This window comes from Salvelinus alpinus, chromosome 19 (assembly GCF_045679555.1).
Source record: "Salvelinus alpinus chromosome 19, SLU_Salpinus.1, whole genome shotgun sequence".
Taxonomy (NCBI): Eukaryota; Metazoa; Chordata; class Actinopteri; order Salmoniformes; family Salmonidae; genus Salvelinus; species Salvelinus alpinus.
In genome coordinates, this window is record NC_092104.1 from 30434678 (window position 1) to 30460046 (window position 25369).

A 25369-nucleotide genomic window follows, 5' to 3' on the forward strand; every position below is an offset into this window, starting at 1 on the left:
GATCAATATGTCTTCGCATGTCTCTCTGACTCTCTGCCATGTCTTCTCTTTTGCATGCGCGCACACACACACACTATAGCCCATGTGAGGGTGGACAGGCCCATCTGCCCATGCTGTGCTGTTCCCAGCCTGTTTGGGCAGCCAGCTGCTCAGATCCTTTGTCTCTCGCTCACTCCCAGCCAGGCTCTTTGTCACCGCAGCATTCGGCCTGCTGAGGGGGGCTGGATGTGGAACGAGGGTGCTGCTCCTTGAATCCAATCCCCAAAATATGGCCCTTCTGATATGCGTACTGTGGCCCTCATTTTATCTTCAAATGTTCTACCTCCCTATCCACATCCAGCATGGTTGGTGTTAAGTCCGAGAACCACATAAACCCTCCATGTAAGTGTAGGTTTGAGCTTTGACTGAAGGTGTCTTGAGATTTTGCCTTGAGATTCACCCTTCATACTTTCCTTGCACTTGCCTATTATCCTGTGTGTGCTTGGACACGTTGGCCTATGCTTGAGCTTGTGGATCGATGTGTGTGGCCATAAGTTGCCTGTGGTATTGGTCAGTCAGTATCACAGAGATGAGCTGGGTGTGTCTCTGTGTAGGAGGTGGTTCCTGTGGCAGGCCAAGATGACTCAGCGCCTCGCCTCATTGTTGCTGCCTGCATGTTTGGCTGCGTCCTGTCAGGACCGAGAGGGATGTGTGGAGGTGTCAGGTGTCTGACTGAATGCATGATGTCTTCAACCCTCATGCTTTCAATCTCCTTTCTCTCAGCGCCTGACGCAATGTAATATATTCCCTCATTTCCATATGAAGGAAGCAGTGGGAGACTGCATGCTGTAGCAACTGCACTGAGACATTCCTGCTTTGTCCTCTCAATCTGCCTGACCCAACTCTGTAGGGGGGGGGGGGGGGGTCTCTAAGGGAAAAAATAAATAAACCACAATTTATGATTTATATTCTCATACCTTGAAAGCCCTCATGTGAGTCAGTCAAGCATGAAATTGTTGAATTCTTCTTGGTGACTGGCTGGCTCAGTAGCCTCTGTCTTTATTTTCCATGTGTAGTCACCATGTGTTGATCAGTGTGTTACAATAAAGTTATTCTGACTGAGTCAGTAGGTTTCTTCTGTCCGTTCTGGGACTCTTTTGGGATAAAAGTACAGCCAAGACACTGTGTACGAGGTCATGTTCTCAACCAGTGGTTTAAAAACTCTTTCTTCACAGTAGAGAAATCAGATTCGGCCATGTTTTGTTTGGGCCAGTCCTCAATCCCTCATTCATCCAGAGCTCACCCTTTTGGCCTAAGAGATCCCTGGGTGTATTACACACACATGCTCTTCCTCACACACACACACACACACACACACCAGGGTTTCCATTCGTGGTACCTGACAGATTTGACCGGCAGCATTTAAATGAACTGGACATTTGAGAAATGTACCAGACCCATGTGCATTGGGTGTGTAATCTAATTCAAGCATCCACCCACGGTGCGCAGAATGACAAATCACATTTACATTATGGTAATTCATCTTAACATGCAACTCGAGGATGCAACGGAATGCTTCCTTCTTACCGAATTCCGATGTGCACTTTGAAGATATTTAAGCTGTTCCTTTACTTTTCCTCAGCCAACAAGACAAGTAGCAAACAGCAAAATCACTAGCCTATGTCAGTCTACTATCCCCTATAGTAGGAAGGTTTACATATTCTATTGGTCAGCTTGTCGTTCTCTGCAAGAAAGAAATGGCCAATTCCAAACAGACTCTGGGACAGTTGTGGAAAGATGGATCCCAAATTCATAGAACCATTAGGCTACATTGTTATAAGTAGCGAGGCTGATGCAACCGATCAGAACGTTTAGCTTAAAATGTTGATAAACTATAAGCGCAGTAATGTGCACAAGGCAGTAAGTTATACTCAAATGTTCGTTCCATAATGCAATTAGCAGGAGAAAAAAGTACCCGGCACTTGATGGAGATGCCGTTGCCGCCACGTTTCTATGGTCTGGTTTTGACTAGGCTACTTCGAAGCAAGGTAAGACATGCCTCATAATAAACTCAGCAACAAAAAAAACTTCCCTTTTTCAGGACCCTGTCTTTCATAGGTAATTCGTAAAAATCCAAATCACTTCACAGGTCTTCATTTGTAAAGGGTTTAAACACAGTTTCCCATGTTTGTTCAATGAACCATAAACAATGAATGAACATGCACCTATGGAACGGTTGTTAAGACCGTACAGACGGTAGGCAATTAAGGTCACAGTTATGAACTTAGGACATTAGAGGCCTTTCTACTGACTCTGAAAAACACCAAAAGAAAGATGTCTAGGGTCCCTGCTGATCTGCATGAATGTGCCTTAGGCAAGCTGCAAGGAGGCATGAGGACTGCAGATGTGGCTAGGGCAATAAATTGCAATGTTTATACTGTGAGACGCCTAAGACAGTGCTACAGGGAGACAGGACGGACAGCTGATCGTCCTCGCAGTGGCAGACCATGTGTAACAACACCTGCACAGGATCGGTACATCCGAACATCACACCTGCGGGGCAGGTACAGGATGGCAACAACTGCCCGAGTTACACCAGAAATGCACAATCCCTCCAGTGCTCAGACTGTCCGCAATCGGCTGAGAGAGGCTGGGCTGAGGGCTTGTAGGCCTGTTGTAAGGCAGGTCCTCACCAGACATCACATGGGCACAAACCCACTGTCGCTGGACCAGACAGGACTGGCAAGAAATGCTCTTCACTGACGAGTGGTGGTTTTATCTCACCAGGGGTGATGGTCGGATTCGCGTTTATCGCCGAAGGAATGAGCGTTACACCGAGGCCTGTACTCTGGAGCGGGATCGAGGTGGAGGATCCGTCATGGTCTGGGGCGGTGTGTAATAGCATCATCGGACTGAGCTTGTTGTCATTGCAGGCAATCAACGCTGTGCGTTACAGGGAAGACATCATCCTCCCTCATGTGGTACCCTTCTTGCAGGCTCATCCTGACATGACCCTCCAGTATGACAATGCCGACCCTCCAGCATGACAATGCCACCTGCCATACTGCTCGTTCTGTGCGTGATTTTCTGCAAGACAGGAATGTCCGTGTTCTACCATGGCCAGTTAAGAGCCCCGGATCTCAATCCCATTGAGCGTGTCTGGGATGTGTTGGATCGGAGGGTGAGGGCAAGGGCCGTCCACCCCAGAAATGTCTGGGAACTTGGTGAAAGAGTGGGGTAACATCTCACAGCAAGAACTGGCAAATCTGGTGCAGTCTGAGGAGCAGATGCACTGCAGTACTTAATACAGCTGGTGGCCACACCAGATACTGGAACATATTATTCCATTTCTGTTAGTCAGATGTCTGTGGAACTTGTTCAGTTTGTCTCAGTTGTGGAATCTTGTTACGTTAATACAAATATTTACACATGTTAAGTTTGCTGAAAATAAACGCAGTTGACAGTGAGAGGACATTTTCTTTTTTTGCTGAGTTTATAATATGAAGTTAAACGTTCTGGTTTCAAACACCATTAAGTATGTTTTCAAAATGCATACTCCCAGTGGTGTGAGGCGCTTAAGCCTCCCTACCGTTGCCTGTGCACTTGGATGGTGGATGGGAAGCGTACTTCAATTACCAGCTGAGAAATAAAAATACTAGCTATTTTTAGTTGTGGCCATCAACTTTTTTTTATCACACGATTGCATTTAGAATTGTTGCACAATGATTGGACTAGTAAAAAAGCATGTTTCACTCCAACAGTAACGAACGAGCTGTTTGAGGCACTGTAGCAGCAGCTCTCACGCTGTCTGACACATTTTCCACTCAAACTAGGCTCTGTATCTGTACGCTGTGCGGATATATATATATATATATATATATATATTAAATGAGATACATAATGACCAACAAAAATACACACGCTGCAATTAATTCCACAAAATTATGAAAAATGACCTATATACCGATAAGCATGACCGGTCAAATGTATTTATATCAATGAAAGGGCTAAAAAGCAGTCTTTTTCAATAGATTTGTATTTATTCTCACTGACACGTTGCCTGCGCCAAATTTTTGAAATTATCTGCTTTTTTTATTTATTTTGCCCAAAGCCGGCTCTTTCTGGCTGACTGAATCCCTCACACACACACTCCCTACTTAACTCTTAAACATGCAAGAGGGGGGTATTATAATGGTCTTTGCCCACTCTGCTCAATCTGTATTCCAGGAGCCCTATACTGCCTCTGCTACTGCTTTCTCCACTGCTGCCACTGAGTCCTGCTGACTGCAGATTTTACCATATATGGCCATTCACTGCACCCCGCCTGACAGCCTTACAGGACCATTTCCTCCCTTCCTCGTCATTGGCTGCCAGCACTGCCAGTTCCCGGTGATTTCAGGGATAGGCTGGAGATGAGAGGCCTGGAGGAGAGGGAGATTTTTTTTATGTCTAGTGTTTGTCAGCCAGATTCTCTGTGGATCTCATTGCCATGTTCTGTTTGTTATTAGTGCCATTGATTTTCTAATTTAAAGATTAGGACTATGCTTTAGAGGTCGACCGATTATGATTTTTCAACGCCGATACCGATTATTGGAGGACAAAAAAAGCCGATACCGATTTAATCGGACGCTTTTAAATATATATATTTTTTAAATGTATTTATATATATCATGCACACATTTTTGTAATAATGACAATTGCAACAATACTGAATGAACAATGAACACTTATTTTAACTTAATATAATACATAAATAAAATCAATTTAGTCTCAAATAACATGAACATATGTTAAAACGAACCACCAGCTTTCATGGGTCTTAGGTTGTAGTGCAGAAAGCAGAGCTCGTCTGCATGGTCCCCTGTTAGTCTGCTCCTCCGCGAAACACAGACCATATTTGAAGTAGATCAAGACATTCTCTATGGAAGACATGAACGGTAAAATAACGAAGGAACCTCTTTCAAATTCAGCCGCAAGTTATTACAGGAATTATAACGCGTCGACTATTTCTCTCTAACCATATACCTTTGACTAATCCGGAAACTATCACCTCGAAAACAAAACGTTTATTCCATTCCGTATTTTATCTAACAGGTGGCATCCATGAGTCTAAATATTCCTGTTACATTGCACAACCTTCAATGTTGTCATAATTACGTATAATTCTGGCAAATTAGTTCGCAAAGAGCCAGGTCGGCCCAAACTGTTGCATATACCCTGACTCTGCGTGCAATGAACGCAAGAGAAATGACACAATTTCACCTGGTTAATATTGCCTGCTAACCTGGATTTCTTTTAGCTAAATATGCAGGTTTAAAAATATATACTTGTGTATTGATTTTAAGAAAGGCATTGATGTTTATGGTTAAGTACACATTGGAGCAATGACAGTCATTGATTGTTTTTTATAAGATACGTTTAATGCTAGCTAGCAACTTACCTTGGCTTACTGCATTTGCGTAACAGGCAGGCTCCTCGTGGAGTGCAATGTAATCAGGTGTTAGAGCATTGGACTAGTTAACTGTAAGGGTGCAAGATTGGATCCCCCGAGCTGACAAGGTAAAAAATCTGTTCCTAGGCCGTCATTGAAAATAAGAATGTGTTCTTAACTGACTTGCCTAGTTAAATAAAGATTAAATAAAGGTGTTAAAAAAATATTTAAAAAACGGCAAATCGGCGCCCAAAAATACAGATTTCCGATTGTTATGAAAACTTGAAATCGGCCCTAATTAATCGGCCATTCCGATTTAATCGGTCGACCTCTACTATGCTTGCTTGGTGCAGGTTTTCATTGTACACTGCTAAAAAAAAATAAAGGGAACACTAAAATAACACATCCTAGATCTGAATGAATGAAATATTCTTATTAAATACTTTTTTTCTTTACATAGTTGAATGTGCTGACAACAAAATCACACATTTGATTTCCATTGATCATTTTTATCAACCCATGGAGGTCTGGATTTGGAGTCACACTCAAAATTAAAGTGGAAAACCACACTACAGGGTGATCCAACTTTGATGTAATGTCCTTAAAACAAGTCAAAATGAGGCTCAGTAGTGTGTGTGGCCTCCACGTGCCTGTATGACCTCCCTACAACGCTTGGGCATGCTCCTGATGAGGTGGCGGATGGTCTCCTGAGGGATCTCCTCCCAGACCTGGACTAAAGCATCCGCCAACTCAGTCTGTGGTGCAACGTGGCGTTGGTGGATGGAGCGAGACATGATGTCCCAGATGTGCTCAATTGGATTCAGGTCTGGGGAACGGGCGGGCCAGTCCATAGCATCAATGCCTTCCTCTTGCAGGAACTGCTAAGACACTCCAGCCACATGAGGTCTAGCATTGTCTTGCATTAGGAGGAACCCAGGGCCAACCGCACCAGCATATGGTCTCACAAGGGGTCTGGGGATCTCATCTCGGTACCTAATGGCAGTCAGGCTACCTCTGGCGAGCACATGGAGGGCTGTGCGACCCCCCCCCCCCCCCCCCACAAAGAAATGCCACCCCTCACCATGACTGACCCACCGACAAACCGGTCATGCTGGAGGATGTTGCAGGCAGCAGAACGTTCTCCACGGCGTCTCCAGACTCTGTCACGTCTGTCACGTGCTCAGTGTGAACCTGCTTTCATCTGTGAAGAGCACAGTGGCGAATTTGCCAATCTTGGTGTTCTCTGGCAAATGCCAAACGTCCTGCACGGTGTTGGGCTGTAAGCACAACCCCCACCTGTGGACGTCGGGCCCTCATACCACCCTCATGGAGTCTGTTTCTGACCGTTTGAGCAGACACATGCACATTTGTGCACAAAGGCGGAGGTAGCGGTCCTGCTGCTGGGTTGTTGCCCTCCTACGGCCTCCTCCACGTCTCCTGATGTACTGGCCTGTCTCCTGGTAGCGCCTCCATGCTCTGGACACTACGCTGACAGACACAGCAAACCTTCTTGCCACAGCTCGCATTGATGTGCCATCCTGGATGAGCTGCACTACCTGAGCCACTTGTGTGGGTTGTAGACTCCGGCTCATGCTACCACTAGAGTGAGAGCACCGCCAGCATTCAAAAGTGACCAAAACATCAGCCAGGAAGCATAGGAACTGAGAAGTGGTCTGTGGTCACCACCTGCAGAACCACTCCTTTATTGGGGGTGTCTTGCTAATTGCCTATAATTTCCACCTTTTGTCTATTCCATTTGCACAACAGCATGTGAAATTTATTGTCAATCAGTGTTGCTTCCTAAGTGGACAGTGATTTCACAGAAGTGTGATTGACTTGGAGTTACATTGTGTTGTTTAAGTGTTCCCTTTATTTTTTTTGAGCAGTGTATATAATTTCATTTTTTTCCCCTGAAAGGCAAGGAAATGTATGGAACATTGTGAATGAATCAAGTATAATTTCTTCTCACTAGTGGTAGTGTTTTGCTGGTTGAGTGACAGTCATGTCCCTCTAAACCTTTTTGTTAATGGGGTTTGTAAGACATGCTGGGCCCAGGATTCATTCCTCTTTTGATCTCTAAAACAAAACATTTTCCCTAGGTAATAGTTTCCCCCTCCCCCTTTGTGTACCTGAAGGCTCTCCTAACCTAACTGGGCCTGGGCAGCCACATGATGGTCTTGGCTCCTGCCCTGTCATCACTAATTTCTGACCACCTGCCCTCTGATCTACCCCTCCATTCACGTGTTAAAGCTGGAGCACTTCTCCAGCCATGTACAGTCAGAGTAGAGCGCCTCACAGTGGTGTCCAGTTTGCCTGTACTGTACCTCTCCTCTCATTGTGCTGCATTTCTCATGGAGACCAGCCCAGGGTCTGACCGGTCTGCAGCCTCAGCTGTGCTCTCAAGGCCGTACACTCAAAGGGAAGCGGAAAGGTGGACATTTCCATGGTGCGCAGAGGGGAAGCATGCGTGTACGAGCCCTCCCATAGTGTATCACATGTTTTGCTGTAAGGATGTGTTTGTGCGTGACTCCTCTCTTGGGTTTTACGGATTCAAAGTGTTAACTTTGCCATCTTCCATTTTGTTTTGTTATATCTTATGAGGTTCAGACACAATTTTGTGTAGCTTCACTTATTGCTATCCAGAAGGTCTGCTTGCTTGACGCATTCTCTCATAGGATATCATACAACACATAGCCTTGTCAAGGTCCTTAGGTGTTCTGGTCATTTACAGAATACAGTATCATATTTAACAATCCAATGAAAAATGTATGTTGGGGACGGAGTCTGCTTACATTTGGATTGCTTTATTCAATTCAGGCTTTAGCCTATTTATTTGATGGGTTGCCTCAGTTGCGTATTATTTTGACCGTGCTATTCATCCTTTCTACTCAAGTCAGTGGTTTGCTCAACAGGCTGTCACATGTCTCAACTCCCACCTCCTTGTCTACATGAAACACACTCCTACCCAGTCTCCGGTCTCTCCCACTGGACTGTTTGCCGTGGAGATTATGACCAGTGGTCTGGTCTGCCATGCCGTGCTTCTTTGCTGGTTTGATCTGTTTCAGGAGCAGCTCTTTTTTTTTTTTTGGTGAAAGTGTTCTGTGATGTCACTCAAGGCAGGCATGTAAAGGGGCTGTGCCAAATAGCTAACAGTCTTTTCACTGTGTTTATACTTGTCGCCGGCCCTTGTACTCTGCCTGATCTTTAGCTTAGAGCACTATTCTCTGTACTTACAAGCATCATTTATCAGTGCCTATCCTCTTATCTATAGCTTTAGCAATTGCTCACCTGGCACCTTCTCCGGAATGGTTCCAGTTCAATACAGTTCTGTGGTTACCGAATTACATGGGGGTAAATATTATGACACTGTAATAAGAATCAAGGCTGGCCGTATCTTTTGGCTACATTTACACAGGCAGCCCAATTCCAATATTTTTCCTACTAATAGTTTTTTTTGACCAATCACATCTATTCACATCACATTTTACCGAGCTGATCTTAATGGTCAAAAGTCCAATTAGTGAAGAGGGGAAAGAACACAATGTTTTATCAGAATTGGGCTGCCTGTGTAAACACAGCTATACATACCTGCCTCAGGCTGCGTCTCAGGGAGGAGCAATTCAGTCAGAGCAGAGGCAGGTTGCCACAGGCCAGTCATCCTACTGCTCTTCACTATCTCTGAGAATCTAGCTTAGTTACCTGTGTTCACCTGAATCAAGGAAGTTGGACTCTGGATAAGAATGTCTGCTAAATGACTAAAATGGTTATGCATTGAGAAGTTGTGGTGTAATAGAGTGAGATGTGTACACTGTCTGTTCTCCTCATAAACAGCAGCATGGTGGTGCCGTGCCTGCCTTGGAAATGTTTTAACAGTTTGGCTAGGATCTGTTTATTGGCAGTCCTTTCCTAACCATCAGTGACCTCACCATACACAACATTCCAGCCTTTTGTAGTTGATCACAACGCTATCAAATAATATTTATTCAGGCTTGACGTGAGATCCTCTGTACTTCTCTCGTACCGTGGAATTCCATATTGTGTATAGCAAAGACAAACACGATTAACACCTCAGTGGTGCGTTTAACACCCCCGCTCCCTCCATTAGTCACAGCCCTATCAGAGCTGCCTGGGGTGTGGGATGACTGGAATGACAGGCTCTCAGTCCCACTGGACGGCATGTCAGCAGCCCTATGAGCTGTGTGTAAACAAGCCTACAGCAGTCATGTGAACTGTGTGTTAACAGCCAGGCCTACAGTAGCCCCTCACTGCTGTTGGTCTCTGTCCCCTCTTCACAAGTCAACCATGTAGATTGTTGGTTGGGGGACAGTCTGTACTGTACTCCTAGTTTTTTTTGGTGAAGAACAACAAAGCGTATCAATTGAACTGGTGTGTGAGATGTGTGTATTAGTTTCCATGTGAAATGTGAGTCTCCTGTAGAGTGCCGAGGTCCTCCCTAGACTCTGTGCACATGTTCCTAGTCTGCAAGTGCGTACCAAATGTAACCCTGTCCCCTATATAACGCCCTCCTATTGACCAGAACCCATAGGGCTCTGGCAAAAAGAAGTACACTATATAGGGATTAGGATGCCATTTGGGGCACTGTCTCTAATCTCTCTGGGGTCTGTGAACCAGGCAGCAGTTAGAGGACATGACACTGCTGATGTCAGCGGAGCGGCAAATACCACAGAGACGGGCAGGCAGCAAATACCACAGAGACGGGCAGGCAGCAAATACCACAGAGTGAACAAAACATTAGGAACGCCTTTCTAATATTGAGTTGCACCCCCCTTTTGCCCTCAGAACAGCCTCCATTAGTCAGGGCATGGACTCTACAAGGTGTCGAAGGCTTTCCACAGGGATATTGGCCCATGTTGACTCCAATGCTTTCCACAGTTGTCAAGTTGGCTGGATGTCCTTTGGTTGAAAGATCATTGTTGTTAAACATGAAAGTGTTGTGTGAAAAACCCAGCAGCGTTGCAGTTCTTCACACACTCAACCTGTTGTGTGAAAAACCCAGCAGCGTTGCAGTTCTTCACACACTCAACCTGTTGTGCCTGGCAACTACTACCAAACCCTGTTCAAAGGCACTTCAATCTTTTGTCACCCTCTGAATGGCACACATAAACAATCCGTCTCAATTGTCTCCAGGCCTTCTTTTAACCTGTCTGTGGATTTAACAGATGACATCAATAAGGGATCATAGCTTTCAACTGGTCAGTCTGTCATGGAAAGAACCTAAAGTTTTGTGCGCTCAGTGTATTTGCCTATGTACTACACATACCCAGATCCTAGTCTGCCATCTTCACACCTTTTGTTGTCCCTGTGAAGAAAATAGTCTGCTGAAAACCTGCAGCTCAACATGTCACAATCACATGAAGCCAGGGAAACCACACCTCTGCTGACATTAACGACATTATACAACCAACCACCCAGCCTGATGAAAAACATTGGGCGTGTTCCACATTGCAGCCGACTTTAAAGGCGAGTCGAAACTGACTGTACAAATCACCATGCATCATAAATAACTACTCAATAATATCAGTCAGTCACAATTCCCCCATGATACATCAGTTTGATGCTCTCGAACACAGCTGCTAGCTAGCTGTATGTTGTTGATCTGAGCAAGGCCGAAGCAGCTAAGAGGAAATGCTAGTACTGAGCAGTATCCTGTGCTATTATAGGCCTAGCCTACATCCCTCTGTCACACCTGGTCCTCTGCTGATATAGCCTAGCTAGCCTACACCCCCTCTACACTGATTTGTCTTTCCTGCTGCACATCCTGCTGCTAACAGGCCACCCCCCCAACAGCGGGAGATTGAGAATCACTTTCAGGCCACTGCTGCAATATGGGCCGCTGTTTGTAACCACGTAAACCTTTCTCTCATTCCAGAAACTGCTCACCTCCCTCTCTGGCTATGTATTCAGAGGAGCCTATCCTTCCCTCCCAGGCCCAGAACAGCTGCTGATTATTCTGTTAGATTTCCGGGAGTGTTCTCTGGACAGGGCGAGGCATGGTCATGTGATTTTTAGATTCATATACACACACAGGTATAGTACACTCAGACTTTGATCACTGATATTGGAGTTTGTGTCACGGCCCAGCGCTGCTGTAGGGAGGGCTGTGATTGTGTCCTGGGCAGTGTGTTGTGGTGTGAACCAATTGACAGTCTTCTATGACCACTATCCCCATGGCCATGTCTGGCACTCCCAAAATGAAAGAGATTCATTTTAGTTTGTGTTGAGCTACTGTGACTCACTGACCACTATTGTAATCAGGCTTTAACCTAACACTGTGTGGTGTATTGTGACATGTGAGCAGCAGAGTTGAACTGGCCAGTCCTTTTTTGGCCCAGTGCCACAGCAGGCAGGGAAGTAATAGAGCAATATGGAGGAGACTTCAGACAACATACTGACTCATATCCTGGTCTGAAATGGCTGTCTGGGTCCTAGTGGCCAGTCCACTGCCTGCTGTTACACAAGCATTTAGACATAGGGCCTAGACCGCCCACTCAGGTTCGTCGTTTGTTACCTCCCTCTGTCCACATACGCCTCGATTTACATGTCCATGAGGACAGAGTTTCTTCATACCTGAATATGTTCGTTCTCTTGGACTTCACGCTCTTAGGTTATCTGAATGGTCATGCTAAGCATTTCTCTTGAGTTTTGAAGTCAACATTAAAGGCTGGTGTGCCTAATGCTTACAGGCCCTGTTATGTTTTCTAATGTCTACAGTAGAGACCTGGAAAATCTCTTCTCTCCCTGTGACTGAATATGCAGCACTTAAATTTAGCCCCTCTGAAACCATTGTTGTCATGGTGCCCAGTCTACTGCTAGAATGGCTGTGGGCATTGAGTGATTTTCATGAGGCAGACCATCATGCTTTAAATATGGCTGCAGCCAGCAGGGCTCTCTGTCTCGGTGACATCATCTGACTGTCGGGCTCTGTGGTGGTCTGGTTGGGCAATCAACTGACGGGTTCATGGAAAAGGGTGCGTCAGTCTCCCGAATCCAACCCTAATCCCCCTCAGCATCTTCAGACCTCACATTACCCATTCTTCACACCGTGGAGAGCACCTGATCCTCCAGTCACGATAGGGCCAGAGGTCAAGATAGTAACCGCCTTCAGACCAGACTGATGTCGTCAGGAAGTCAGCTGATAGGGTGGGAAAGCCTTCCCTTTGTCTGGCTCCTTTGTTTTGTGTGTGATGGCTGGGGAAGTGATTCCTGGCCATCTGGCCTGTGTTGTTTAGGGGAATTATATAAGAGGCTCAGATTGGAGGTTAGCTCAGGGTTTCACTTTAAAGAGCAAAAAATAAGCTTCTGCTGGTGTGTGTCTGACGTCATCACCACCAACACGCCATTTACATATTCAACAAGGGTAAGCTGTAATCTAAATGAGTCCTAGGATATAGCTCTGCAGCAGAATTGCAAACAGAAATCGTTTTTAGAGGCTATGACCGTGCTAGGCTGAGTCTCTCTCTCTCTCTCTCTCTCTCTCTCTCTGTGTCTCTGTTCCCCTCTATGCTCTTAATGCATTAATGGACTGTAATTTGGTTGAAAACACAGATTTAAATACAGGTAGTCAAAATGTGTCTGGTTAATGTTTGACTGAGCTCCTCCTCCTCGGCCTCTTGCCCTCGGCTCACAGGGAACATCTCAATTGCATACTCCTTGTTTTGTACTTGGTCTCTGGTTGGTCGGCCTAACCCTGTGATTTCATGGTTTAAGTTAAACTCAGGTCAAGTTGTTCCCTCAGATCACCAGGCGTCATAGACATCCGTGACTTTATCTCATGTCTGTATCTGCTTGTTTCTCCACAGTCGGGCCGCATTGACAAGGCCTACCCCACAGTGTGTGGTCACACAGGCCCTGTGCTGGACATCGACTGGTGCCCCCACAATGACCAGGTCATCGCCAGCGGCTCGGAGGACTGCACAGTTATGGTAAGGTTCCAATCACCCCTCTCCCTGACACACGCCTCAGCAGAGACTGCCTCTCAGTGGAGCCGTACAGCAATGTTTGTTCATACTTAACCTGTCCATCTACACACACCCTCTAACCAATGCCAACCGACAGGAGATGACAAGTTTTGGTTGTGAAAGGCCAGACACTGATAGCGTAGGGAAGGGTGCTGATTCAGATAGTGATATGGTAGCTAAGCATGGGTGCAGGCAGGGCTCGCCCTCTAGTCTGGATTAGATTAGACACAGAGAGAGAAGTCGTATAGGAATCAGCTCTGGGGAATGATTTAGCCTTTTTTATATGGCTGAGGTCACTAACTTGTTTGAGGCTGGTACTGTACTTTTCTCCATATGTCCTTATTTGGGCTGTGAACGGCAGTGATCAGTGTGCTCAGTGTACTTCGGTATGCTTCTACCACTTCCCCACCTGTAGGCGTTGACTTCCCCATGCAACTCTCTCAACACCAGAAGACCTGTCTGTGAAATGGATGCAGTGTTCCGAGTGCATTTACAGAAGTTGAACGGCCAAAGGTTCCTCTCTCTTTAGAACATTTAATATTGCTGCTAGAAATACACACTGAATTGGTTCCCTAAAAGTAATGTTGACTTTAGATGACGTTTCCTGATGCGCTGCTGTTGCTGTTGAGAGACTGCTGTATCCGTAGTGACCTATTTTAGCTGGAGTAGGAGCTCTGATTAGTCTAGAGGTTCAGTAGTAATGCTGTGGTTTGACTACTGAAACACATGCCTTTCATAATGTCAGTCTACTGCTGTCGGAGATCATAGAGATAATGACTTTCAACTTTAGTCTTTATTTCCATAGATCAATGTTCTGATTCTGCAATGTTTACCGTATTTGTGTAGTCTACTGGCTGTATTGTCAGTGGGAAGTAAGCTAATCAGGATGTACGTCAGTATGGTGAGTGACTTTAGATCTCTGCCGCCCCCTTGAGTCTCATGGTTGTGATCTACTAACTTCCTGTCACAGTAATGTCAATGTAGAAGAGTTTGACAAGTTTGTTCATGTGAATGTACAGCTTTCTGCGGTCGATTTTAGTTTAGTGCTTTACGACACGTAACAGCAGGGGAACTGCAGCCATACTCTCTGACGCTTTAACTCTACCTACATGTATATATTACCTCGACTAACCGGTGCCCACGCACATTGACTCTGTACCGGTACCCCCTGTATATATCCTCGCTCTTGTTATTTTACTGCTGCTGTTTAATTATTTGTTACTTTTATTTTCAATTTTTTACTTAACACATTTTTCTTACAAGCCCTTAAACCAACAATGCAGTTAAGTAAGCATTTCACTGTAAGGTGAAATGTTGTATTTGGCGCAGGTGACAAATTTGATTTAAATTCAGTATGCTATATTGACCCTAGCTATGCCCTGATCTCTGACCCTCGTCTCTGTCTGCAGGTGTGGCAGATCCCTGAGAACGGACTGGTTACTGGCCTGTCTGAGCCTGTGGTGGTCCTGGAGGGACACTCCAAAAGGGTTGGCATCATCACATGGCACCCCACGGCACGCAACGTCCTGCTCAGTGCTGGTGAGTGGTATCCTCTAGTGTTGCATGGTATACCAAAACGTCTGTACTTTTTCGATACTAGAACATAAAAAATGGTTCGGTACAATCATTTTTGTTAATTTCGCTACTTCTGTCAAATTTCTCACGGATCAAGTCTGTATCAGCGCTGCTGAAGGTCCCCTTTAGTGCGAGCGCACTGTGCCTGCTCCACTTAGTCTGCACTGGGAGTCTGGGCTGCATCAGGTTTGCTCCCCACTAATGCTGCACAGAAGTTTACACACTTGAATAATGCGACACGGCATGTAGAAATGTTGAACCTGTTAATTACTGTTCGCAAAACAATGTCTATACAGGCTAGAACACTTTACAATGCAATAAGATTCCGTCAGCTTCCTGCTTTGTAGGCTAACTTTCCGTGCTACCTTACAGCTGAAGCTAACATCAATTCACTACCCGAGTACTTTGTTTGTGATAATATGCAAACCATAATGTAAAATATGCTGATTTCAAAGCTGATTGCCACAAACTTTATTCATTCACTTAATCGGTCTCTCATGTCTCTCCCAAAGATGATCTATTGCCTTAGCGAACTGACTGTGTGTGAATAAGGCTCAGACGGGCCGCCCCCCTCTTGCCTCGTGAATGATGTCATTAGAGGTTAAAGAGACGGCACACTCTTTTATAAAATAAGTTACTTCTATGCAAATGTTGTTGATCAGTACGGTACAATATTAAATCAGTTTATTTGTCACGTGCGCCAAATACAACAGGTATCAACCTTACAGTGAAATGCTTATAAGTCCCAAATGGAAGGGAAACAGATGAAATTAGCCAAAACGAGCTCAATTACTCAATGCATGCACACACACTCCTATTGAATATGCGTTCATCTGTATTGCGAATAGGCCTAGATTACATCTTGATTTATCCAGTTTATCAATAGAGATTTACCATTCCAATTAAATTTACATTTTCGTTATTTAGCAGACTCTTATCCGAAGTGACTCACTGCTGAGCGTATACATTTTCGTACTAATAAATGATTACCATTGTTATGTACTTGTTTTAACCAATAAAGTCAAATTGATTGTATAATTGATTCATTAATGCGTACATGTCTGTCTCTGATGTCAAACATTTCCAATGTAATGATGAACTCAGAAGATGCCTAACGATTGAACAGAGCAGTAGTGAAGTTTCTGTCTCCATGCCTTTTTTTGCCGTGGTATTGTGATGGTATCAAAAGTAAAAATTCTGGTATCGTGACAACACTAGTGTCCTCCTGTCCTTGTTATCATTATAGTTCTGGTTCAGCCTGTGTGCCTCTGCTTTTGTGGTTGTATTCTCAGTCGCCATCAGCTCTCTCGCTCTCATCCCCTCCTCGCTCTGAGAAAAGTGGTAACCTGCTGTGAGCTTGTGGCGTAATTTTCCCCAAACACAGATGTCTGATCAACGCACATCTGTCCTCATTGACACACTGACAATTGCCTTAAAGGGATACTGCAAGATTTTGGCAATTGTGCTGTTTTTCTACTTACCAAGACTCCAATGAACTTGTGGATGTCATTTGTTATGTTTACATGCAGAAGTAAGAGGTAGTTTCGCAAGCCAATGCTGACTAGCGTTAGAGAAATGACTGAAGGTCTACAGGTACGCTAGCGTATGCTACTTTACCTGTAGACTTCGTCATTGCTTAATTTCCAGAATCTTGCAGTATCCCTTTGAGAATGACCATGTTCACCGTGTTTTCCCCCTCCATGTCGGAACCAAACCAGAATGAGCTAAGAGTTGTAGATATTATCTTGCCACATCAGTGATTGTGTCCATGCTTCTCTTGTGTGTTTGTTAAATGTGTTTAATCCTCAGGCTGTGACAACCTGATCATCATCTGGAATGTGGGGACGGGCGAAGCCATGATTCAGCTGGAGGACATGCACCCTGACGTCATCTTCAGCGCCTGCTGGAACCGCAACGGCAGCCTCATCTGCACTGCCTGCAAGGACAAGACCATCCGTGTCATCGACCCCCGCAAGGAGGAGATCGTAGGGGTGAGTACCACTGACAATTTTCACTAACAAACCTGCTGTATAGGGTTGTCAAATTCCGGTAACTTTCCCTAAACAAAATCTAATTTGAAGGGATCTCTGAGGTGAGGATTTAGGATGTACGTACATTATGTTGACCCTCTTTGTCACAGGAGAAAGAGAAGGCCCATGATGGGGCACGGCCCATGAGGGCCATCTTCCTGTCGGACGGAAACGTGTTCACCACGGGCTTCAGCCGTATGAGTGAGAGACAGCTAGCCCTGTGGAACCCGGTGGGTCACCCCGTCCTCCTCACCATCACAACTCGAGTCCCAAACGGAATCCTATATTCCCTATATTAAAGATGTTACTGGACTGTTCACTAACTGACTATGTCAATGTTTCATTTACAGCAAGCCATGGACGAGGCCATCTCAGTGCATGAGATGGACACCAGCAATGGAGTTCTCTTGCCCTTCTATGACCCAGACACCAATGTGGTTTACCTGTGTGGTAAGGTGAGTGGAGTTTTTCCGGAAGATTACATACACATCCATTTGATCTGCTGTGCAAGTGACTTATAACAAGTCGTACTTTGATCCATGAAGTCATTACTAAAACATTATACTGTATCTTAAACTTGAGTCTATTGCTGCTCATTGAGTCATAAAAAAAAAGGAATTCAGACAAACACTAAAAGGCCGTCATCTGTGGTTTGTAGGGTGACAGCAGCATTCGCTACTTTGAGATCACGGACGAGGCCCCATTTGTCCACTACCTCAGCACCTTCACCACCAAGGAGCCCCAGAGGGGGATGGGATACATGCCCAAGAGAGGTCTGGATGTCAACAAGTGTGAGATCGCCAGGTAGGGCTCGCTGAATAGGGAAATGGATCAGCCATTTTAGGACTGCTCTATCATATCTGAATATCATGTTTTGTTGGGCACACCCCTGATTCATTTCAGCAAGGTCTAGTGGGAAGGTCTAGAACCAAGTGGGGTGGTGCTTGGCTGGGTCTATGATGAGGGTCTATGAGGTGGCCCTAAACGGAAGACGACTTGTAATGTGGCGCTATTACCTGTCCATGTCCACCAGGAGGCAGCACATAACCACATGTTGGAGGAGAGCTCTCTCCATATAAACAGATTAACTCCGGCCCTGCCAACCAGAATTGTGTACCATGCAGTTATACAACTCCATGTTTACTGAGGCTGCCTGAGAGTATTGCCAGTGTCCTGGAAGTAGAAGTGCATTGGGCTGGGCTGCAGTGTTTGTAAAAGGATGTTAGACAGTGGGCCTGTTATGTGATGTTTTGAATAATATACTTATTTTTGCTTCTATGTTGGCAGGTTTTATAAACTGCACGAAAGGAAGTGTGAACCTATCATCATGACTGTGCCCAGAAAGGTGACCTTCTTCATTCTGATCTAGACAGTCGATATATGAATGATTTCAACAATCAATGCCACATTTTAACTGAAACTGTCTGTTTTGAGGGATAGAATATTATAGGGTGTTTTACTGGACACATTTAATCTGTGTCCAGGTAACGGGCCCTATGTGTTTGGTACAGCGTTCTCTAACAGCAGTCTCTGTGCCGCTCTCGCTCTGCAGTCTGACCTGTTCCAGGACGACCTGTACCCAGACACGGCAGGACCAGACTGTGCCATCGAGGCGGAGGATTGGTTCGAGGGGAAGAATGGCGAGCCCATCCTCATATCCCTGAAGAACGGCTACGTCCCTGGCAAGAACCGCGACCTCAAGGTGGTCAAGAAAAACATCCTGGACAACAAGCTGAGCAAGAACACGGAGAAAAGGGGCCCAGCCAACAAGTCTGCCTCGCCCACTCCATCTAGAGTGAGGATTTCTGTCTCTGTCTGGGGAGGACTCTGACTGGGTTGTATGGGAGAGACATGGTCTCTCTCCACTCTATTTCAGTGGTCCTTACTCCAGTTCTAGAGTATCCTCAACGGCACACATTTGTGTTGTAGTCCTGACTAACATACCTGAGTAAACTGAGGGCCTGATGATTAGTTGACAAGTTGAATCAGGTGTGCTTGTTTGGGACTACAATAAAAATATGTACTGTTCGGGGTACTAGAGGACAGGAGTTGGGTAACACTGCTCTATTTTATGTAAACAAGTACTACTCACCAGACACCAGGATATTATTCTGTATGTGAAATGTACCACTAGTGTTTTGAGTGAAAGTTGACACCAGACTGGATCAGTATATCAACATTTCAGTATGTATCTCCTTGGGTATGTACAGTGCTTTCACAGGACTAGTCTGATTGCTACACCCTTCACCACTGAAACAGTCATCAAATGGCCTTTAGTTCAGCCCTGGCCTTGATATGTTGCAGCTGGGGCCTTGGAACATGAAGAGTTTGTTGGCTGGGTGTGTTTTAGAAGGGGGTGGCTGCCTGACTTCATAAGGTGGTTACTAGAAGTCTCCACCCCCTCACTCTCTCTGACTCAATGAGGGGCGGTTGCTGCTCCTGCCCCACCTCGCCCACAACACAGCTGCCCGCGCAGGGCCCAGCCCTGCCCTCCGCTTCGATCTGCAGCTCTGGCCTGTAATCATGGCAGACTGGGCTGCTGCTCTGCAGGCGCACCATGTTAACCCTCAGGGTGCTATGGGATACTGGAGCCCTGCATGCCTGCAGGGATAGAATGGATCTCAGGATTAAAAAGGCATCTGGAGAAATTCACTAGATATATATACAGTGTGTAGACCAGGGATCATCAACTAGATTCAGTCACGGGCCAATGTTTTTCTTTTTCTTGAACGGATGGTCAAGGGGCTGGTACATAATTACAAATATTTTGTAGACTGCAAAATGACCACAAGAAGCCCAAAACGGATATAATATTTGAAGAAAACATTTGGAACAGAATTCCAAAATAATCATTTGGAGCTGATTTGCTGGTGTTTTTAGTTTATGTCCAACAATAAAAATATTTTATTATTATTTTAAAAAAAATATATTCAATTGCTAATTTGGGGTCCAAATAAAATCACCAGTTATGGAACCCTGCTGTCGACCCTAAATTTGGTTTTAGATAACAATATACCAAATCTGTTGCATTTACTGTCATTTTGTCTTGGTGCAAAAGCTTTAATTATACTAGGACTGGTACCAACACCTCCAGAAAGGGCCTCATGTCTTGCTCCTGTCTCTGTATTCCTCAGAAAAACGAAGCCAAGCTGGATGAGGTCTTGAAAGAAATCAAATCCCTCAAGGACCTGGTCAGCAGTCAGGAGAAGCGAATCATCCAACTCGAGGAGCAGATGTCCAAGATCGCCATTTAAGGACCCTCCCACCAAAATTCAGGACGATCCATTGGCTAGGAGGTGGGCAGGACCCGTCACTGCCAATCTCAATGACAGCGTTCCGCCTGAAACCTGCCTAGCAACGATCCCAAGCAACATTCCCGAGATGAACTTTTCTTAGCCAGCCCCTAACCCTCAGTTAACATGATGGAATAAGAGAGAAATATGGGAAACTATTCCATTCCTTTTAATAAGTGGCGGTTTAGTCTTGTTTGTTGTATGAAAAAGTCTTGCATATTCCTTTTGCTTTTAAGATTGTGACCAAAAAAATTCCAATGTGAACCATTTCTATTTGGGTAAACCCAAATGTTTTATATGTAGATATCAGTATTTTGTCTACCCCAACTACTTATGTTGCCAAATTTTAAAGGAGTTATGTTTACACACCTCCTTGACAGTATTTTTCTTCAAAAACAATTTTCTCTTTGTTTTCCAGGAAGATTCAAAATACAAACTATAAGGGACAATGCAATAGGCTGGTAATGCGAGGGGGGATGGCAGATTTCAATAATCAAACAATTACAGTAAAAGACAATGGAGGAGAACCAACTCATTATGAGAAACTATCAAACACTCAATCCTGATGTATCATAGTACTTCTGTTGTCTTTGCTGAAAAGCTCTGAGGTGGTGGTGTGATTCTTGCTGTAAGTGTTCTCGCTCTCCCGCCTGGCTTTTCTGAACCTCTAAATTCTTCCACTCCTCCCATCTTAACAGGACCACTGTCTGTACACTTGTTAACATCTCCTGATTCTGACGAGTTAATACATTCATATATATTCTACTCAAGAGATTTGAATCTCCACTGTTTATTCTCCATCTTTGATCTCTTACTCTAGCTTGTTTTACTAAGCAAGCAGCAAACATGCAGTCCTTACATATCATTTGATACCAGGTATAACTTATGTTTGCAACTTGAACAACGTTTTGATCATCTCCATCAATTTTGTGGAACAGAAGGGGTATCAGTGGACTCCCCTTAGCTTTGTAGATGAAAACGACAGGTGAGATGTCACCCTGCACCTTGTACTTCTCGTAGCCTTAGATGTTCACTTGAACTGTTTTTCTTTTTTGGAGTTGTTTACAATGCACATGCACCAATCCAAAAATCCTTTTCAATCATTTAGGTGACCTCTGCCATCAGCATTGTTAGCTTTCCTGTCATTTAGGTGACCTCTGCCATCAGCATTGTTAGCGTTCCTGTCATTTAGGTGACCTCTGCCATCAGCATTGTTAGCATTCCTGTCATTTAGGTGACCTCTGCCATCAGCATTGTTAGCATTCCTGTCATTTAGGTGACCTCTGCCATCAGCATTGTTAGCATTCCTGTCATTTAGGTGACCTCTGCCATCAGCATTGTTAGCATTCCTGTCATTTAGGTGACCTCTGCCATCAGCATTGTTAGCATTCCTGTCATTTAGGTGACCTCTGCCATCAGCATTGTTAGCATTCCTGTCATTTAGGTGACCTCTGCCATCAGCATTGTTAGCGTTCCTGTCATTTAGGTGACCTCTGCCATCAGCATTGTTAGCATTCCTGTCATTTAGGTGACCTCTGCCATCAGCATTGTTAGCATTCCTGTCATTTAGGTGACCTCTGCCATCAGCATTGTTAGCGTTCCTGTCATTTAGGTGACCTCTGCCATCAGCATTGTTAGCGTTCCTGTCATTTAGGTGACCTCTGCCATCAGCATTGTTAGCATTCCTGTCATTTAGGTGACCTCTGCCATCAGCATTGTTAGCATTCCTGTCATTTAGGTGACCTCTGCCATCAGCATTGTTAGCATTCCTGTCATTTAGGTGACCTCTGCCATCAGCATTGTTAGCGTTCCTGTCATTTAGGTGACCTCTGCCATCAGCATTGTTAGCGTTCCTGTCATTTAGGTGACCTCTGCCATCAGCATTGTTAGCGTTCCTGTCATTTAGGTGACCTCTGCCATCAGCATTGTTAGCGTTCCTGTCATTTAGGTGACCTCTGCCATCAGCATTGTTAGCGTTCCTGTCATTTAGGTGACCTCTGCCATCAGCATTGTTAGCGTTCCTGTCATTTAGGTGACCTCTGCCATCAGCATTGTTAGCGTTCCTGTCATTTAGGTGACCTCTGCCATCAGCATTGTTAGCGTTCCTGTCATTTAGGTGACCTCTGCCATCAGCATTGTTAGCGTTCCTGTCATTTAGGTGACCTCTGCCATCAGCATTGTTAGCGTTCCTGTCATTTAGGTGACCTCTGCCATCAGCATTGTTAGCGTTCCTGTCATTTAGGTGACCTCTGCCATCAGCATTGTTAGCGTTCCTGTCATTTAGGTGACCTCTGCCATCAGCATTGTTAGCTTTCCTGTCATTTAGGTGACCTCTGCCATCAGCATTGTTAGCGTTCCTGTCATTTAGGTGACCTCTGCCATCAGCATTGTTAGCGTTCCTGTCATTTAGGTGACCTCTGCCATCAGCATTGTTAGCGTTCCTGTCATTTAGGTGACCTCTGCCATCAGCATTGTTAGCGTTCCTGTCATTTAGGTGACCTCTGCCATCAGCATTGTTAGCATTCCAGTCTTATGAAACAAATGTGCCATAGTTTGCCACTATGTTCCTTGTTTGTCATTGTCCCCCTCTGGCCCTGTGACACAGATGGTATGTATGTACTGTAATAAGTTCTGCACTGTAAGTTACAGTTCTGCTGACTCATGACATGGAGTCACCTGGGTGGCTTGTACGGGTTCTTGTGGCAATGTCCTGTGTGCTGCCCAGAGAAGGACCAATGGAATTGTGGTCTATGTAGCTGGTAAACATTTCCAGACTTTTAGTAGTGTATCAGCCTTGTTCTGCCTTTGATTTGAGGTGTTTGTGCTGTCATAAACCCCAATGTTGAACCATGCCCTTGTGTTCAGGGTGTGTCAGGATGCTCACTATTCACCACTTCATTGGCCCATATCCATACAGCCAACCAGAGGGTGAGTAACAGGGGTGTATCTGAAACAACAATTTTGACAAGATGTAACGTGGAGAGGGAAGGCTTTCAGGATGTGTGAATTTGTCTCGAATGTCTTTGGCCTGGTTAGAGTTGTAGTTTTTTATTTTTTTCAGATAGAGAATGTGAGGGGATTTTTAGATTATTATATGGATTCACCATAGGGTGTGACCAAGGTTCTGGCCAATGATAACAGAATTGTGTGGTGATGTTAATATACTGTGTGTTTTTATCCTGTGCTTCCTTCTCCGGCTCTCCCGTTGCAGATATCCCACTATGTACTTATCAGGATTTTAAATAGTTTCCCCTTAAATACTCGGTCACATCACTAGAGAATCAGAGGAACACGGAGTCGTTTGGATCGTCCGAATATTTGATGGTGTTGCCAACTGTGATAATAGTTCTGTTGTCATGCTATTTTTGTTATGCATATTTTTTCAGCGGGAGGGTGGGTTAGGTTTAAGGTTCAGAGTTTGTTAGCCTTTAAAGTTTGTTGCCTTTGAAGAGATCAGAAAGTGCCATAGTTGTGCACAGGAAGTGCTTAATGATGACTGGTTTGAGAATGGTGTGAGTTATTTAGCAGGAGAGAGTGGATAGGCACCCTGAGAGGAACTTTGACAGTGTGTGTTGGGCATAGAAAGCACTGAGATGTATGCTTATATCAATCACTCCATCTTGGCCTCACAGGATCTAAGATTACATCCGAGGATGCAATTTTACACAATATGCATTGTCTGGTGTTCTGTAATATTTTAATGGGGTTGAGAATTACTTCAATGTGTTCTACTGTGCTGTAGAGATATGAATCAGTCAGGGGAGGGTGTCTTGGGCCTTGTCCTGTACTGCCCTGTAAGTGCTTCTCCTCAGCCTCCTTGGTCCACTCAAGGCAGCGAGAGCTGTGATGTTTGGAATATTGGTGAATAGCTATTCAAAGGGACACTGTAGGTTGGAGAAATATGCTGTAGAGAGATGTATGTGATGTTTGAAATAAAGGCATAGAAAATGATTTAAAGCTTTGTAAATATTTGTTTTCATTTATTTGTTTTGTTTATTGTTTTGGGCTGCAGTGTGTTTGGGAGTTGGGTTCTGGTGGGTTTTGAACGTTACCTCTTGTCTGCGTTCCTTGCCATAATGCGTCATGACTGAACAAAATCTCCATTCTATCACAGGTGTTATAAATACAAAAGAGAAATGAATAACAGAAGAAGAAAAAAACAAGAATTCAGCCTCTTGTGGAGGTCTGTAGAGCATTTTTGTTCATTTTTTTTTCTGCTTCAAGTATCAAACTTATCGATTATCAGAAAAATGAATAAAGAAATAAAAAAATTAAAGTGTATTCTGTTGTCAAGTTAATGAGTGATGCAGAGGAATGGGCAAACATGACTTGACCATCTTCAAACAAGCAATATCTGAGATGCAGTGCATTTGGAAAGTATTCAGATCCCTCAAGTTTTTCCACATTTGGTTACATTACAGCCTTACTCTAAAATGGATTGAGTCGTTTTTTTCCCCTCAATCTACACACACTACCCTATGAAAATGCACCAAACAGGTTTGTAGAAAGTTTTATTTTTTAAATACATTTGCTAAAATATGACATTTACATAAGTATTCAAACCTTTTACTCAGCACTTTGAAGCACCTATGGCGGCGATTACAGCCTCGAGTCTTGGATATGACGCCAAGCTTAGCAAACCTGTATTTGGAGTTTCTCTCATTATCTGCAAATCCTCAAGGCCTGTCTGGTTGGATGGGGAGCAATGCTGCACAGCTATTTTCAAATCTCTCCAGATGTTCGATCGGGTTCAAGTCTGGACTCTGGCCGAGCTACTCAATGACATTCAGAGACTTGTCCTGAAGCCACTTCTGCATTTTCTTGGCTGTGTGCTTAAGGTCTTTGTCCTGTTTTGGAAGGTGAACCTTCGCCCCAGTCTGAGGTCCTGAGCGCTCTAGAGCAGGTTTTCATCAAGGATCTCTCTCTACTTTGCTCCGTTCATCTTTCCCTCGATCCTGACTAGTCTCCCAGTCCGTGCTGCTGAAAAACATCCCCATAGCATGATGCTGCCACCACCATGCTTCACCTTAGGGATGGTGCAGGTTTCCTCCAGACGTGACGCTTGGCATTCAGGCCAAAGAG

At 44.7% G+C, this 25369-nt stretch overlaps 1 protein-coding gene across 3 annotated transcripts in view; it reads left to right on the plus strand.

The window, feature by feature from the left end:
• Window positions 1–24563, plus strand: part of LOC139545308 (coronin-1C-A-like) — a 53939-nt gene extending 29376 nt beyond the window's left edge. For all 3 annotated transcript variants that reach the window (XM_071352937.1, XM_071352938.1, XM_071352940.1), the window contains 9 exons: window positions 13231–13353; window positions 14799–14928; window positions 16774–16955; window positions 17105–17224; window positions 17345–17449; window positions 17653–17798; window positions 18282–18339; window positions 18547–18789; window positions 20129–24563. In XM_071352937.1, coding sequence (XP_071209038.1) covers window positions 13231–13353; window positions 14799–14928; window positions 16774–16955; window positions 17105–17224; window positions 17345–17449; window positions 17653–17798; window positions 18282–18339; window positions 18547–18789; window positions 20129–20248 — 1227 coding nt within the window. In that variant the 3' untranslated portion in view covers window positions 20249–24563. The remainder of the gene's footprint in view (window positions 1–13230; window positions 13354–14798; window positions 14929–16773; window positions 16956–17104; window positions 17225–17344; window positions 17450–17652; window positions 17799–18281; window positions 18340–18546; window positions 18790–20128) is intronic.
• The last annotated feature ends 806 nt before the right edge of the window (window positions 24564–25369 follow it).